The sequence below is a fragment of the Capra hircus genome, chromosome 12, assembly GCF_001704415.2.
Source record: "Capra hircus breed San Clemente chromosome 12, ASM170441v1, whole genome shotgun sequence".
NCBI classification, from domain to species: domain Eukaryota; kingdom Metazoa; phylum Chordata; class Mammalia; order Artiodactyla; family Bovidae; genus Capra; species Capra hircus.
The window spans coordinates 13,051,073-13,070,298 of record NC_030819.1 but is presented as its reverse complement, the minus strand read 5'-3'; the positions used below and the strand labels follow the sequence as shown (position 1 = coordinate 13,070,298).

The 19,226-nt window shown below is 37.6% G+C and overlaps 1 protein-coding gene across 1 annotated transcript in view; it reads right to left on the bottom strand.

Annotated features, from left to right (window-relative positions):
* Positions 1-19,226, bottom strand: part of UGGT2 (UDP-glucose glycoprotein glucosyltransferase 2) — a 146,307-nt gene that overhangs the window by 89,906 nt on the left and 37,175 nt on the right. Inside the window, exons 8-11 of the mRNA XM_018056434.1 lie at positions 13,470-13,570; positions 10,032-10,131; positions 8,706-8,766; positions 5,118-5,209 (exon numbers count right to left, since the gene is read on the bottom strand). Of these exons, the coding sequence (XP_017911923.1) occupies positions 5,118-5,209; positions 8,706-8,766; positions 10,032-10,131; positions 13,470-13,570 (354 nt within the window). The remainder of the gene's footprint in view (positions 1-5,117; positions 5,210-8,705; positions 8,767-10,031; positions 10,132-13,469; positions 13,571-19,226) is intronic.

Sequence of the window (19,226 nt, the reverse complement as noted above, 5' to 3'; positions counted from 1 at the left end):
AACCTGTACACAGGTCAGGAAGCAACAGTTAGAAGTGGACATGGAACAACAGACTGGTTCCAAATTGGGAAAGGAGTATGTCAACACTGTATACTGTCACCCTGCTTATTTAACTTCTATGCAGAATACATCATGAGAACTGCTGGACTGGATGAAGCACAAGCTGGAAGCAACATTTCTGGGAGAAATATCAATGACCTCAGATAAGCAGATGACACCACCCTTATGGTGGAAAGCAAAGAGAAATTAAAAAGCCTCTTGATGAAAGTGAAAGAGGAGAGTGAAAAAGTTGGCTTAAAACTCAACATTAAGAAAACTAAGATCATGGCATCTGGTCCCACCACTTCATGGCTAATAGATGGGGGAAAATTGGAAACCGTGATAGAATTTATTTTTGGGGGCTCCAAAATCACTGCAGATGGTGACTGCAGCCATGCAATTAAAAGACGCCTACTCCTTGGAAGAAAAGTTATGACCAACCCAGACAGCATATTATAAAGCAGAGACATTACTTTGCCAACAAAGGTCTGTCTAGTCAAAGCTATGGTTTTTCCAGTAGTCATGTATGGATGTGAGAGTGGACTATAAAGAAGGCTGAGCGCCAAAGAATTGATCCTTTTGAACTGTGGGGTTGGAGAAGACTCCTGAGAGTCCCTTGGATTGCAAGGAGATCCAACCAATCCATCCTAAAGGAAATCAGTCCTGAATATTCATTGGAAGGATTGATGCTGAAGCTGAAACTCCCAATACTTTGGCCACCTGATGTGAAGAACTGACTTATTGGAAAAGACCCTGATGCTGGGAAAGACTGAAGGAGAGAGAAGGGGACAACAGAGGATGAGATGCTGGATGACATCATCGACTCAATGGACATGAGTTTGAGTAAACTCTGAGAGTTGGTGATGGACAGGGAGGCCTGGTGTGCTGCAGTCCATGGGGTTGCAGAGAGTCAGACACAACTGAGCAACTGAACTGATCATTAAATTTGCTTAGAACCTTTCACTGGCTTCTCCTGCCTTCAAGATAAAAGGCCAAAATGTGAAACCTGGTTCCACAATCTTTGTCCACCTGTACAACCTAAGTACCTTCCAGCTCTTCACTGCATACTCTGGCCATATTAGACCATGCATTTTCTCAAATATGTCATGTTTGCAGAACCTCTAGTCTCTACTCTACCTGATTCATCCTTAAATATCACTTCCTTGAAGAAAACTGATATCCATTGTCCCCATGGAGAACAAGTTTAAAACTCTAAAAGCACTACACTTTATCTTTTAGAAACCTTATCACAATGTAATTATTACTAAATTTCAATTATCCCACTAGACCCTAAATTCTGTTTAGGACATTTCTGTCTTGTTCACCACTATACCCCCAATATCTAGCAGTCTCTATACCACAGAAAGCATTCAGACATTAGCCAAATCGAAATTTATTATTGAACTGATTTTACCACATTGAATTTTAAAGCTGCCTGCATTACAGATACATATTTATCCAGAGCTCAAACTGTGAGCCAGACAACTTCACTAAGATACAGAAAAATTACACAAGTCGGACAATCAAGACACCTTTGTGACCTCTTTCTTTCTGGTAGTTATACTGTACTGACATCACTCAAGTCTGAACAGGCTGGCTACCAAAATAAGTAACATCCAATATGTTACCAGAGTCAATTTCTTGGGCGGTTCTACTTGACCAGAGTCTGGTCCACTCTGAGGCTGGGGTAACTATTAAGTAGCTCTATGGTAGATGTAGCTAAGGTAGATACATAAAACACATTTATGGAACTCCTATGATTTATTTGGTCGGTGTTGGAGAAGACTCTTGAGAGTCCCTTGGACTGCAAGGAGATCCAACCAGTCCATTCTGAAGGAGAGCAACCCTGGGATTTCTTTGGAAGGAATGATGCTAAAGCTGAAACTCCAGTACTTTGGGCACCTCATGTGAAGAATCGATTCATTGGAAAAGACTCTGATGCTGGGAGGGATTGGGGGCAGGAGAAGAAGGGGATGACCGAGGATGAGATGGCTGGATGGTATCACTGACTCAATGGATGTGAGTCTGAGTGAACTCCAGGAGTTGGTGATGGACAGGGAGCCCTGGCATGCTGCGATTCATGGGGTCGCAAAGAGTTGGACACGACTGAGCGACTGGACTGAACTGATGTGCCTTCTTCCCTAGTCACTGCCCCTGCCTCCTACTGTCCTAGTCTCCCTGGAGGTGAGAGTCAGGCTTGGGCACACGCTGTGTGACCCAGTGCTGACCTGACCCTAAGCATGAGGGCTTTGGCTCCTCTGGGATCACAGGAAGAAAGGTTGGGCTGTGGGCATGACATCAGTTCTCCACAACCCCAAAATGCAGACGATAGGAAGAAAGAGAAAAATTATGTTTCCTTCACTTTCGTGCCCCAAATTCTACAGTACTGGTTGCACAGCACCTCTCTCCAGATCTAGGACATAACCTCAATATTAGGACATTGTCCTTCCTCTCCTCTTTCTTGCATCATTTTCTTCCATTCATCAGCCTCTTCACACTGTTTTTTATCTGACATTCTCTGATCTTTCCTGAGAACCTCTTTCTTTGATTGCGATATAAATATCCTCATATATTTTCTCTTCTTTAAGGGAATTACAGTAGTTTCAACTAGTGATCCCAACAAGAAGGAACAAAAATGTACCACACATCCTGCAGATCACTAATTACCAGGTGAGGACCCAAGAGGGTTCTATTTCTCAAATAACCTGTAGCCTTTCCATTGATAAATTACATCTCAAAGTGTTCCTGCTATAAAAATTTCCCCATACAATGCCACAGAAAACTTCAAAATCTACCTGCCAATTCTGCCCTCTTTTAAATCTATTTTCACTGTTCTTGAGCACAGATGTAATTTCTGTACTTTGAAGCTTACAGCCAGGAGCTAACAACTGCTCTTCTCTATGTGTAGTATCTATCCTTCACATCTTAGATTAGCATTTCCCCAATATTAGGTGCAAAAATCAACTAAATAAAGATAAAAACTCTACTTGAAACCAACTTCTCAATCTTTCCTGTGTTTTCCTATATATTTCTAAACTTGCTAAGAAAATGAAAGTTTACATTCAAAAAAAGCAAACTGAATTCAATTAAAACTAAATATTTGAAATAAAGTATTGTGTTTACTAAATTCATCTCATATTCTAATTATGAATTTTTAAAGTAGTTTTATGACTCTCTTTAAAAGTAAAATAAATTCACTTTGATTTGTCTTCTGTGGCCCACGGCTTTTCATTTATAGCTTAATGGCCACGATAAATACAAGACTTTCTAATTCTGCACTAGAGCATTTTGGGGAACTTTTTTGACCTAAAGAGACAGTATCGAGCAATCTATCATTTCCTTCTTTTGGCCACAAAGTGCTGCATTGGGGATCTTAGTTCCCCAACCAGGGATCAAATCTATGCTCCCGGCACTGGGAGCATAAAGTCTTAACCACTGGACTGCCAGGGAAGTCCCTAGCAATCTAACATTTCAAGTTTACTTTCTGATGGATACAAGCACTTAAAATTCTTCCTGCTGGTTTATTCTGCGAAAACATCTCATACTCCTTTCACATCTTTTCTGAAGGGTACAACTCCCTAGCTACTGAGCGCTGGCCCAAGAAACATTCAAGCTAATGATAGACCTAAAAGGCAGAGGAACCAGAGATCAAATTGCCAACATCTGCTGGATCATGGAAAAAGCAAGAGAGTTCCAGAAAAACATCTATTTCTGCTTTATTGACTATGCCAAAGCCTTTGACTGTGTGGATCACAATAAACTGTGGAAAATACTGAAAGAGATGGGAATACCAGACCACCTGACCTGCCTCTTGAGAAATCTGTATGCAGGTCAGGAAGCAACAGTTAGAACTGGACATGGAACAACAGACTGGTTCCAAATAGGAAAAGGAGTATGTCAAGGCTGTATATTGTCACCCTGCTTATTTAACTTCTATGCAGAGTACATCATGAGAAACGCTGGGCTGGAAGAAACACAAGCTGGAATCAAGATTGCCGGGAGAAATATCAATAACCTCAGATATGCAGATGACACCACCCTTATGGCAGAAAGTGAAGAGGAGCTAAAAAGCCTCTTGATGAAAGTGAAAGAGGAGAGCGAAAAAGTTGGCTTAAAGCTCAATATTCAGAAAACGAGGATCATGGCATCTGGTCCCATCACTTCATGGGAAATAGATGGGGAAACAGTAGAAACAGTGTCAGACTTTACTTTTTTGGGCTCCAAAATCACTGCAGATGATGACAGCAGCAATGAAAGTAAAAGACACTTACTCCTTGGAAGAAAAGTTATGACCAACCTAGATAGTATATTCAAAAGCAGAGACATTACTTTGCCGACTAAGGTCCGTCCTGTCAAGGCTATGGTTCTTCCTGTGGTCATGTATGGATGTGAGAGTTGGACTATAAAGAAATCTGAGCACCGAAGAATTGATGCTTTTGAAGTGTGGTGTTGAAGAAGACTCTTGAGAGTCCCTTGGACTGCAAGGAGATCCAACCAGTCCATTCTGAAGGAGATCACCCCTGGGATTTCTTTGGAGGGAATGATGCTAAAGCTGAAGCTCCAGTACTTTGGCCACCTCATGTGAAGAGTTGACTCATTGGAAAAGACTCTGATGCTGGGAGGGATTGGGGACAGGAGGGGAAGGGGACGACCGAGGATGAGATGGCTGGATGGCATCACTGATCGATGGACATGAGTCTGAGTGAACTCTGGGAGATGGTGATGGACAGGGTGGCCTGGCGTGCTGTGATTCTTGGGGTCGCAAAGAGTCGGACATGACTGAGCAACTGAACTGAACTGAACTTGTCAATTAAAGACAGTTTCAAATAATAGGACAAGAATAACTAGGATTCAGAAACTTCAATTTTATCATCTGAATAAATTTCTCCAAGGTTTCTTTCAGCTCTGATATTCAAAGACACTTAGAATATTCTATCAAAATAACAGAATTGCTTTGCAAAATCAAATAGATATATTTGCTTTAAAGTGAATATCTGCATTTCAACAAATACTAAATTCAGAACAAAAGTGCACCTTTACACATAAACCAGAGTTTGTATCAGTAATTTAATACTTACCTAAAAGGATCATAGGAATCCATATCAACATGAAGTCCATTTATATACAGACCAGCATCACCTGGCTGAATATCAAATTTATCTTGAAGATGCTGGAAATAGAGAAAATAATTAACCAAATGATATAACAATAGTTGATCTGCGTCAGGAGTTGGCAAACTATTTCTATTGAGTTGGATAGCAAATATTTTTCGGTTTTGCCAACTACTCAACTCCATCCTGCAGCACAAAAGCACCACTTACAATCAACAAATGAGCATGATTATGTTCTAATAAAACTTTCATGCATTATGACAGGCCGCAGCCCATATTTGGCCTTTGGGTAGTACTGCCCACACTTGATGGGAATCTTATAAAAGGTTAGAGAGACAATACTTGAGTATTTTGATTTTGTAATATGTGATATTAATTTCCTAATGCTACAACTACTACTTACCTATTACATTTTATACTGTATGTGCATGTGCACACAAACAGTTAGCATTTGACAGCTGGCACATTCCTACTCTTTGATAGCCCAGAACTCAAAACTTTGGTGTATGTGTAAAGATTTAGCAATTACTCTAAATTCATAAGTTTCCATGAAAGAAGTGTTTCAATGTTCACTTTTAGTTAACTAAAACTTAACTTTTTTAATTGATATAAATATTGATGTAAAAATTCTAATATCTTATGCTTTCAAATGTTATTAAGAATTTTTATAATTTTGATGTATTTTATTTTTTCTTCTACTTAAGAGTAAACAGGTTTTAACATTCAAGTGAATAAACTTTTTCTGACTTTGTTATTGATTTCTAGTTTGCACTGAGACTGAGAATTTTTTCCTATTTATTCCACTTTCTGGAATTTTTGCAATTACTACTTTCCCTTGGTCTTCTATATCTTTACTTATTTTCTGACCATTTCATTAGTCTTAGAGAGGTAAATTATACTTCTCCTTCCATTTCCTGTAGTTTGTTTCATGATGGTGCTGCAGTGTTTTGATGTAAAGATATCTTAAACTTCTCTATTTTCATTAGGAATTGTATCCTTTAGTGTTATAAAGGGCCATTTTTTGTCATTAATATTTTTAGAACAGAATTTGGCTTCATGGCATTTTAAGACCATACCCTTAGAACATAGTATTTGCTTGATATACCTTTGCACATTCTTTCATTTTTGACATTTCTGAATCATGTTAAGGGTTTTTATTTCACATACAAACATTAGGTGTCTGTTTCACACCTAATGAAACAAACAGAAAAATTTTGCTAATATGTTAAGCTTATTTACATTTATTGATATCCTAGACTTGGTTAGCCTCAAATGGGATTCTTTCATGCTGTTTACTCTTTCAAGATGCATCTTTAAAGTTCTCTCTTTTTTCTTTTCTTGTTCACTCAGCTCTCTTCATACTTCGGAAGATTTAGACTTTTCTCTACTAGTTACTATCAAACGTGTATATTTATTTAATACCCTCCATCATCTTTTTAATCAATAGCTAATGATTTGTTACAAAAAATAATAGAATAAGACTTTAAACTTTTCCTACTGCTTTTCCTCTTGGACAACCCAATTTTACTCAATAGTTTTACAGTCATTAGTGGTTAGTCGAACCCAGGTCTCCCACGTTGCAGGCGGATTCTTTACCATCAGAGCCACCATGGAAGCTCAAGAATCCCATTTGGTCTTTCCAATTATCTCTTTTACTTCCACAATATCACCTCTTAAACCTCATGAAACTCTTCAGCCTCTGGAATCAAAATCACACAGAGCAAAGCTTTGATGACCAGGACTCTTAACTGAGCAAAAAATAAATTGGATTATGTGATGCCACTGATACACTGGCATTCCTTTCTTTTCCCTTCTTTCCCAATCTCTCTTCCTTCTTGTAAGTGGCATTATTCAAAAAACAAGAATTCTTATAAAAAATGCATTTTGCTTGAAGAATGGTGAGAGCAATTAGGAAAATTACAGAAAGGAGTAATACTTAGTTTTACAGGATAAGCAAGAATTTGTTAGGTGGTCAGTGAAGCAAAGAACATCCCAGGAAGGGATGATGTGCTGTGGCTTCTATTACTTGGTCTCCAATGAACCGTGCATCTACTTCATTATCATCATCAAAACAGCCTGTATTTACTAAGAGCTTATTCTGTCTTGGTGTGACGGACACTGTTAACTGGCTAACCTATCATCATCTCTGGGCCATTTCTCCTCTGATTGCCTCAATTACTAGAAAAGTAAAAGACACTTGCTCCTTGGAAGAAAAGCTATGACCAACCTAGACAACATATTAAAAAGCAGAGACATTACTTTGCCAACAAAGGTCAGTCTAATCAAAGATATGATTTTTCCAGTAGTCATGTATGGATGTGAGATTTGGATTACAAAGAAATCTGAGCACCTAAGAACTGATGCTTTTGAACTGTGATGTTGGAGAAGACTCTTGAGAGTCCCTTGGACTGCCAGGAGATCCAACCAGTCCATCCTAAAGGAAATCAATCCTGAATATTCATTGGAAGGACTGATGCTGAAGCTGAAACTCCAATAATTTGGCCACCTGATACCAAGAACTGACTCATTGGAAAAAATCCTGGTGCTGGGAAAGATTGAAGGCGGGAGGAGAAAGGGACGACAGAGGATGAGATGGTTGGATGGCATCACTGACTCAATGGACATGAGTTTGAGTAAGCTCTGGGAGTTGGTGATGGACAGGGAAGCCTGGCGTGCTTCAGTTCATGGGGTCGCAAAGAGTCAGACCCGACTGAGCGACTGAACGAAACAGCACTTTTCTAGTTCCCTCGTAGCTAGGAAGAACCACATTACAAAATTTTGGCCTATGAGACAGAAGTGAAAGTTGGCTGAAGTGTTCTAGGAAGGCTTTAGTCAAGATGAACATGGTTGATCTTCCTACCTCTTTCTGCTTTAAATATAGATAAGCAGTTTGGAACTGTGGCAGCCATTTTGCAACCATAAAAGAAAAAAAAAAAAATGTCTGTGGCAACCTACTTTGAGACTTCTTTTTAATGTGAGAAAAATGAACTCCTACTGTTTAAGGCCCTGTGTGCCTGGCATTCTATTAAAGCCAAATTAAGTCCTATGTAACAAAGCCAGGCAGTGTTCTCAAGCACTCCCTAAGTATTTACACAATTAGGATCACTTAGAGTCTTGAGGTAGGTAATTTAAGAGACCATTTAGCAGAATCTTATCAAATTTATGATCAGTTGTGTACTATATGCTATAGGATTCAGTAACAGTCCAGTGGTTTAAATTTTTCTCAATCTTCACAAGCTTTTAAGCAAAACTTTCATAGGAAACAGAAGAATTATCTCATGGCCTTTATTCTCTATTTTGTGAAGAAAACCATATAGCATGGACAGAAAATTTGGAGTATGTAAGGTTAATGAGAAAGTAAGTAGGATCTATGTCAGGAAAGATTGGACAGAATAACAAACTGTATATAAAGCAGACAATATAAAAATGGAACAGCCTGTTTTAATCATCAAAAAGTACAAGCTAATATTTTTTCTATGAAAATTAAAGATCCAAAGTCTAAAATACAGTGTTATTAGTTTAGTAAATTTCTTTTAAAAAGGAATTCAAACTAACCTTTTGATTTTCCTGTATTTCCTCCCTCATAAGCTGATTTACAGCAATTCTGGTCAGAGATCTGGGAACATAAATAGAGATACAATTCATTCTTCCTTAAATGTTTAGGACTAAACTATGATTCAATGCAAGATAATACTCTGGATGAGAAACTAAAAATTCTAAAGGCATTATAACTGAGAAGCACATATTTCCATACAGCCTATTTGATGGATGGAACAATGGCTTTCACTTGACAAGGTATTTGATTCATGTGGAACAGAGATTGTAAAAAAGTTCATGCACACCCACGGCATGCATTATATACTATCAGGGCTTGTTTACTACTAGGTATTTATTTTTCAAGTATTCTTGATTGAAAATGTTATTTTGTGTTGTTTTGCCCATAGGGAGAAATTCTGCATGAAATTACCACTGTCATTATATGTGTTGCTGCAAATAAGAAATTACAGAATATTTTTACATAAAGAATTTTGGTTAAGCTGGGATCTATACTGGAGTATATAAGCTCTAAAATACTGATAATATTGACTTCATATATTTACTCTTGAAGAGCCTATAACTCCTTTATAATTTAAAAACAGCACAAATGTTTTTTAAATAAGTCTATTGATTATATTTATTTGACCTAATAACGCCTAAGAATGCTTAGTTATTTATCTGCCAATTTTATGCATAGAAGAAAGATTTAAAAGTTAAAAGACTGTTAATTCAAAGTTGACATTAAGTAAAACTCAAACAGAAAGGGTATCCTAAAACAACCCATAATAAGTGTGTATTCTTTCCTAAAATTTGGCAGCATTTGAGATAAAACTGCAACTGAAAATTTGATAATACAAACTTTTTCATTCACTTATCAAGTATTTCATTTCAATGAACATTTCCTGGTTGTCTACTGAGTGACTTTTTTTTTAAAGAAAAATAAAAACCTTTTATTAAGTCTGAACATAAATAGAGACAAGATTTTTAGCCTTGAGCATTAATTATGGTTGTGCCGTTGATGGGGTCTGGAGGAAACGAATTCAATCTGTTTCATCCTCAGACTGAGGAAGCTTCCACAAGTTCATGGAGTAATGAATTATCAGAGTAACTGGAGAGATGTGATGAAGAGTTCTATTTTGTAGTATGTAACAACACGCATGCACAAGACAATATTTTGCTCTAGTTTAAAAACCCCAATATACAGAATAGAGACCCTCATTTTACAAACACTATAGAAACCAGAATTAACTGACATCATTAGGTTGAATGAAATCAGCCATTTTCATAAAATTTATTTAATGGAAAGAGTCCTGGCTATCATCCAATCAATAACCTTTAATATACCTGGCTTTTATGGGGAAGTTCTGTGAAATGTCTTTCATTAATTTTATGGCATCATAAACTGGAGTGGACATTATTTGAGAAGCTGCTTGAAAACTAAGATCTGGAAGAAAAGAAAATATCATTAAAGAAACTGACATGTTAGACCTTAATAGATATTTCCATGTAATTTAAATAACACTTCTTACCATGTATTCATATATAGACACATTAAAAAACACTCATACTTACCATTATTCAGAACTTTTAAATGAAATGGAAAGCTATCACTTCTATCCAATTAAGATAAGTTTTACACTTACCTTTACTGATAAAATCTGAGACAGTGTAAATAACAAGTAAATGAATATAATATTATCAGAGTCCATTACCAGCTTTTGCTTTTTTCTAAACTGTTCCATACCTGGATGACTCAAATTGTTATTTAAGTCTTTCACTTTGCCTCTCAAATCCAGATTCTCATATTTTTAACTGTCTTCTTGGTTTTACCACTTGGATACTTCAAAAGCAGCATGTTCAGTAACAAATTTGTGATATTCCTGCCCAACTTTGTCCAAATCTAGTCCTCTTTGGTCTTCTCTTTACAACAAATTCACCACTGTCCATCCAGCTGGGTAAACCATGAATCCAGCAGTTGTTCCTGGTGTCTCTTCTCCCTCACACTCCATTTTCAGCATTCATAAAGGTCTTTGATACTCTCTCTAAATAACTCACCCTCGAATTTATTCCAAACCTTCCTCAGACCTCTATTCAATTAGCTCTTCTTGAGGAAGCCTCCTTTTTCTGTTACCCCTTCTCTGCCCCATCTCACCACTCAGATCTTCCTGACATATGCTTTTCTTAATTTTTTGTTCCTTTATTCTGCAGCAATTGTGAGAGTGATTTTTACACTGGTTTTTAAAATTGTTTATGTTTATCCAACATCCTTTGAAGAAACATGATGTCTGTTTTAGCTCTTTTTACCTTTGGAATATGTGTTTTTCAAAGTGTCAGTTGCAACCCATTAGTTAGTAGTGAAATCAGATTAATGGGTAATGTGAAGGTTTTTTTAATCAAATGAAACAGGGTATAATAAAAGAAAGTTTTATCAGAATTAATAAAATGTAGTATTTGGCTTCCCTGACAGCTCAGTTGGTAAAGAATCCACCTGCAATGTAGGAGACCCTGGTTTGATTCCTGGGTAGGGAAGATCCGCTGGAGAAGGAATAGGCTACCCACTCCAGTATTGTTGAGCTTCTTTTGTGGCTCAGCTGGTAAAGAATCAGTCTACAATGAGGGAGACCTGGGTTCTATCCCTGGTTGGGAAGATCCCCTGGAGAAGGGAAAGGCTACCCTCTCCAGTATTCTGGCCTGGAAAATTCCATGGACTGTATAGTCCATGGGGTCACAAAGAGGCAGACACACTGAGCGGCTTTCACTTTCACTTCTAGTAAACATATATGGGGCTTCCCTGATGGCTCAGATGGTAAAGAATCTGCCTGCAATGCAGGAGACCTGAGTTTCATCCCTGGGTTGGGAAGATCTCCTGGAGAAGGGAATGGCTACCCAATCCAGTATTCTTGCCTGGAAAATCCCAGGGACAGAGGAACCTGGTCAGCTACAGTCCAGGAGGTCGCAGAGACTCAGACACGATTGAGCGACTAACACACATATACACACACAGTAAGCATACATATCTGTAGTGAAGTTTTTTTTTTTTTAGTTTTAAGTGTATCTATGTATTAACACATTATATATTTGTTTTATAGGTCTTGATATAAAATATATTTCCTACTCCAGGTGTCAGCCAAAAATCATAAAACCATGGTTGTAGGGACATTACTGATTCCTAGCAGAAATCCAATAAATATTTGTTAAATAAATCAAAAAAGGAAAAGAAAAGGTCTTGATCACTTCCCTTCTCCTGAATCTATTTCCTTGGCTTCTGTGACATGCTCTTCCATCTCTCATCATCATCATTCCATTGTGTCTACTTGTCCCACATAAATGAGCAAACAGACTCTCCCTTGTGCACTAATTTGGTTACTCCGCACCTTCAGTTAGCACCTCCACCTTTAAAAAACCTCTATGCTAACATTTTGCACTTTTAAAACCTTCTCCGTATAAGGACTTTTTATTCACTCCACCACTGGAACTGGTCCTCTGGATATGTCACAATTACTTCTTTACTGTCTGAGCCACCACCACCACCACCACCACCAACAGTGTGCATCCTTAGTCCCGTCCATGGGGTTGCAAAGAGTCAGACACGACTAAGCATGCACATTGTTGTTGGTGGTGGCTCAGACATTAAAGAATCCACCTGTAATATGGGACACATGGGTTCAATCCCTGGGTTGGGAAGATCCCCTGAAAGAGGGCATAGTGGGGAACATCTTGGAGAAGAAAGTAGACTGTTGCCTGTCTACAGCTGGAAGAGTTGGAGAGTCATGGAAAGTGGCTGAATATGGGTATGTTAGTTTCTTTTGTGGGGTGAGGAAAAAACTCTAAAACTGATGGTGTGTGCTGTGCTAAGTTGCTTCAGTCATGTCCGACGCTGTGTGACCCTATGGACTGTAGCCTTCTAGACTCCTCTGTCTGTGGGATTCTCAGGCAAGAGTACTGAAGTGGGTTGCCATGCCCTTCTCCAGGGGATCTTCCCAGCTCAGGGACTGAACCCGCAGCTCCTGCATCTCCTGCATTGCAGGTGGTTCCTTTACCACTGGGCTACCAGGGAAGCCCTAAAACTGAGTATGGTGACAGTTAAAAATCTCTAAAAATATACCACACTTAATTCTACTCTTTAAATGGTGAACTGTATAATGCAGCAAGTATATTTCAATTGGCTGTTGTATTAAAAGAAGTTGATGAGATGTGATAAAACTTATGGATTCCACAGAAAAAGGACATCCCTATGATCCACTAGAAATTATAAATAAAATAGAAAATTACAAACTGAAAAGGAATTACAGTTTAATCCAAACTAAATTTTGGTCTCAAAATACCTGCTTATAGGATCTCAGTACAGAAGCTATTTTGAGGTCATAATGAAACATGCAATGGTCTCTAAAGATCAAAATTTTAAAGAGAAGAAAACTAAGATTTAGTTCTGATTTCTCTTAACTTACTAATCAGGATTTTTAACCACTGCTGTAGATACCCTGAAACAGTTTAATACTGGACATGAACATACAAGATAACTCATACAAACTTTAAAAATGATTAGGTAATATCAGATAACTGCATTTCATATAATTTTAAATCTTCCAGAGATAAAATGTAACTTACTTGATGAATAACATTTCAATTAAATTTTATGTCCACAAAAAGCAATGCATAGTCACATAATTAGTAATTATTATTGCCTAAGAAATAATTTACATCATGTTATATAAAAGCCTATTTAACAAAACAGAGATCAGTTACCAATATGCTATTTTAAAATAGACTGAAATACTATACCTTGTAGTTCCCAAACTTTCAAAGGCATCATTTCTTTATTACTCTCAATCAGGTATTTTTGGAATGCTGTCAGATTATCTCTAAGATCTGAATATCTTTCTCTGTATTAGAATATTAAGTAATGTTAATTATCATCATGTATTATAAACTACTATTATACAAGCAGTATATTTTTGAAATTATCTCTTCCTAATACTTAAGACACAAACTAATGGTTCAAGATAATAACAATTATGCAGCTACAGTGACAGAATTTAAAAATACGGAGGGAGACATGCATGTCTTCTTTTAATCAATGTATAAAACAAAACAAAATATGGAGATATACACTGTCATTTGTTAACATTACCTATAAGGGATGCAAGGGTGAGGACAGAATTATTAGTTTTTATGTTATACAATTTTTCTTTAACATTTTATAAATTGCAAGTCTTGCTTTTATAATTAAAAATAAACACTATTTTATAAAGAAAGACATCAATGCTTCCCATAAAATTTTAGTTTATTTCTGAAAAGTTCCATCTTTGAAACTTATAAAGAAAACTTATATAAGATAATTTTGCCCAATTAAACATATCCACATATTCTTACAATTCGCTGATCATGATTATTCGTTGGATCATGGAAAAAGCAACAGAGTTCCAGAAAAACATCTACTTCTGCTTTACTGACCATGACAAAGCCTTTGACTGTGTGGATCACAACAAACTGTGGAAAATTGTTAAAGAGATGGGAATACCAGACCACCTGACCTGTATCCTGATATTCTGTATTCAGGTCAAGAAGCAACAGTTAGAACTGGACATGGAACAACAGACTGGTTCTAAATCAGGAAAGAAGTATGTGAAGGCTATATATTTTCACCCTGATTATTTAACTTATATGCAGAGTACATCATGTGAAATGCTGAGTTGGATGAAACACAAGCTAGAATCAAGACTGCCAGGAGAAATGTCAACAACCTCAGATATGCAGATGACACCATCCTTATGGCAGAAAGCGAAGAATTAAAGAGCCTCTTGATGAAAGTGAAAGAGTAAAGTGAAAAAGTTGGCTTAAAACTCAACATTCGGAAAACTAAGATTATGGCATCTGATCCCATCACTTCATGGCAAATAGATGGGGAAACAGTGGAAACAGTGACAGACTTTATTTTAGGGGGCTACCAAATCTCTGTAGATGGTGACTACAGCCATGAAATTAAGAGACTCTTACTCCTTGGAAGGAAAGTTAACACCAACCTAAATAGCATATGAAAAAGCAGAGACATTACTTTGCCAACAAAGGTCCATCTAGTCAAAGCTATGGTTTTTTCCAGTAGTCATGTATGGATGTGAGAGTTGGACTATAAAGAAAGCTGAGCACCGAAGAATTGATGCTTTGAACTGTGGTATTGGAGAAGACTCTTGAAGAGTCCCTTGGACAGCAAGAGATCCGACCAGTCCATCCTAAAGGAGATCAGTCCTGAATATTCATTGGAAGTACTGATGCTGGAGCTGAAACTCCAATACTTTGGCCACCTGATGTGAAGAACTGACTCTTTTGAAAAGACCATGATGCTGGGAAAGATTGAAGGCATGCAGACAAGGGGATAACAAAGGATGAAATGGTTGGATGGCATCACTGATTCAATGGACATGGGTTTGGGTGGGAGTTGATGATGGACAGGGAGGCCTGGCGTGCTGCGGTTCATGGGGTCACAAAGAGTTGGACATGACTGAGCGACTGAACTGAACTGAGGTATTCTTAAAGACTGACAAATAATAATGCAGAAGAATGGCATTTTACCATACATATAATTAAAATTATCTTATTCTCCAATCTCTCATGAATTCAACACATAGTACCACTTCCTATAATTAGAGAGAATTCTTTTTAAAAAAGTTTACCTAGCTACTGGCACAATTTATAAATTTTGTATTTTCAACAGTAAGGAGAAATGAGTATTTTAAAGTGAGAGGAAAACTGTATATACAGAACACACACACATAAATAGATTAATCTCATAGTTAACAGTAATACATGTACTGCAATGTCCTATGTTGAAATTTTATTCCAATGTGGGACTATATTTTGAAAACTAATCAAGACTACCCTTATAGTGAAAAAGCAATAGAACTTCTTTGAAAAGAGGTTCACTATGAATTTACCACTCCTTTCACAACATTTTGTTACAGAGTAATATGAAGTTTGTAAGAGCTGTTGTGTTGCTTTTCATGTTTAATCATAACCTTAATGATAATTTTCACTGGTAAAATTATGTATGTAATCCAGGCAAAAAGACATTATTCATAAAACACCTCAAAGCAAAAGCTTTTTGCTTAAATCAATTATGTAAAACCTGGGTACCTCCTCTCCAAAAAAACTAATATCCCAGGGTTCCAAAGGCTTTTTGGAATACGAGCAATTTATTCCCCAAAATAGTTATGTTTAAGAAAGTATGGATTCGACGATGTGAGACATAGCTGGAAATGGGATAAAAATGTTATCTACTAAATAAAAACCTTCCTTAAATCCATTTTACAAGAAGCATTAACAGGTTACAAGCATACAATTTGCTCAGCAAACTACAGAAATGTAACTCAGTCATCTTTATAAAGCAGTATAATGTCCAAAAATGTTCCCCTTGCTCTGTACAATTATCTCCTCACAGAAATGACATAAGTATGCTTTATACATATTTGTAATATTATATAAAAACCAGAATAGAAAGAGACACGTGTACCCCAATGTTCATCGCAGCACTGTTTATAATAGCCAGGACATGGAAACAATCTAGATGTCCATCAGCAAATGAACGGATAACAAAGCTGTGGTACATATACACAATGGAGTATTATTCAGCCATTAAAAAGAATATATTTGAATTAGTTCTAATGAGGTGGATGAAACTGGAGCCGATTATACAGAGTGAAGTAAGCCAGAAAGAAAAACACCAATACAGTATACTAACACATATATATGGAATTTAGAAAAATGGTAATGATAACTCTGTATGTGAGACAGCAAAAGAGACACAGATGTATAGAACAGACTTTTGGACTCTGAGGGAGAGGGAGAGGGTGGGATGATTAGGGAGAATGGCATTGAAATGTATACATATAAGAAACGAATCGCCAGTCCAGGTTTGATACAGGATACAGGATGCTTGGGGCTGGTGCACTGGGATGACCCAGAGAGATGATATGGGGAGGGTTGTGGGAGGGGGGTTCAAGACTGGGAACTCATGTACACCCGTGGCGGATTCATGTCAATGTATGGCAAAACCAATACAGTATTGAAAAGTAAAAAAAAAAAAAAAAAATTTGGAAAACAATTATGTTCAAAATTTAAAAATAAATGGGAAATGTATGTCTTAAAAAGAAAAAAAAAGAACTAAAGATATTAATAAAAATGGTTCTTTATTTTTAATTAATTTTGCCTTTCTAATGGAATCACAAACTTGCCCTTCTTATTAATAAGGAAAACCACACATAAAACTAAAATTCCCATCCATTAACATTCAGAGAGTTTCTGATCTCATTTATTGCGTTATTCATTATATTTTGACTCTTTTTTATTTCTTCTAGGTCCTTGTTAAACCTTTCTTGCATCTTCTCAATCCTTGTCTCTAGGCTATTTATCTGTGTTTCCATTTTGATTTCAAGATTTTGGATCATTTTCACTATCAATATTCAGAATTCCTTCTCTGGTAGATTCCCTACTTCTTCCTCTTTTGTTTGGTTTGGTGGGCAACTCTCCTGTTCCTTTACCTGCTGAGTATTCCTCTGTCCCTTCATCTTGGTTATACTGCTGCGTTTGGGGTGGCCTTTTTATATTCTGGTAATTTGTGGAGTTCTCTTTATTATGGAGCTTCCTCACTTTGGGTGGGGTTCTATCAGTGGCTTGTCAAGGTTTCCTGGTTAGGGAGGCTTGTGTTGGAGTTTTGGTGGGTGGAGCTGGGTTTCTTCTCTCTGGAGTGCAGTGGAGTGACCCGTAATGGGTTAAGAGACATCAAAAGTTTTGGGATAATTTTGAGCTGCCTGTATATTGAAGCTCAGGGGAGTGTTCCTGTGTTGCTGAAGAATTTGCGTGGTATGTCTTGTTTTGGAACTTGTTGGCCCTTGGGTGGAGCTTGGTTTCGGTATAGGTATGAAGGCATTTGATGAGCTCCTATTGCTTAATGTTCCCTGAATTCAAGAGTTCTCTAATGTTTTCAGGCTTTGGATTTAAGCTTCCTGCTTCTGGTTTTCAGTTTTATTTTTACAGTAGCCTCTAGACTTCTCCATCTATACAGCACCGATGATAAAACATCTAGGTTAAAGATGAAAAGTTTCTCCACATTGAGGGACACTCAGAGAGGTTCACTGAGTTACAAGGAGAAGAGAAGATGGAGGGGGTAGTTAGAGGTAACTGGAATGAGATGCGGTGAGATCAAGAGAGGAGAGAGCAAGCTAGTCAGTAGTCACTTCCTTATGTGCGCTCTATAGTCTGGACCACTCAGAGGTATTTACAGAGTTATACGGGGAAGAGGAGAGGGAGGAAGTAGTCAGAGGTGACCAGGAGGATAAGAGAGAGGAATGAGTAGGAGAGAGACAAATCCTGCCAGTAACCAGTTCCTTAGGTGTTCTCTACCGTCTGGAACACACAGAGATTCACAGAGTTGGATAGAGAAGAGATGGGGGATAAAAGAGACAGAGGCCACCTGGTGGAGAAAAAGGAGAGTCCAGAGGAGGAGAGAGTGAAAAGACAGCCTTCTGAATGGGAGAAAATAATAGCAAATGAAGCAACTGACAAACAACTAATCTCAAAAATATACAAACAACTTCTGCAGCTCAATTCCAGAAAAATAAATGACCCAATCAAAAAATGGGCCAAAGAACTAAATAGACATTTCTCCAAAGAAGACATACGGATGGCTAACAAACACATGAAAAGATGCTCAACATCACTCATTATTAGAGAAATGCAAATCAAAACCACAATGAGGTACCACTTCACACCTGTCAGAATGGCTGCGATCCAAAAATCTGCAAGCAATAAATGCTGGAGAGGGTGTGGAGAAAAGGGAACCCTCCTACACTGTTGGTGGGAATGCAAACTAGTACAGCCACTATGGAGAACAGTGTGGAGATTCCTTAAAAAATTGCAAATAGAACTACCTTATGACCCAGCAATCCCACTGCTGGGCATACACACCGAGGAAACCAGAATTGAAAGAGACACATGTACCCCAATGTTCATCGCAGCACTGTTTATAATAGCTAGGACATGGAAACAACCTAGATGTCCATCAGCAGATGAATGGATAAGAAAGCTGTGGTACATATACACAATGGAGCATTACTCAGCCGTTAAAAAGAATTCATTTGAATCAGTTCTGATGAGATGGATGAAACTGGAGCCGATTATACAGAGTGAAGTAAGCCAGAAAGAAAAACACCAATACAGTATACTAACACATATATATGGAATTTAGGAAGATGGCAATGACGACCCTGTATGCAAGACAGGGAAAGAGACACAGATGTGTATAATGGACTTTTGGACTCAGAGGGAGAGGGAGAGGGTGGGATGATTTGGGAGAATGACATTCTAACATGTATACTATCATGTAAGAATTGAATCGCCAGTCTATGTCTGATGCAGGATACAGCATGCTTGGAGCTGGTGCATGGGGATGACCCAGAGAGATGTTATGGGGAGGGAGGTGGGAGGGGGGTTCATGTTTGGGAACGCATGTAAGAATTAAAGATTTTAAAATTTAAAAAAAAAATT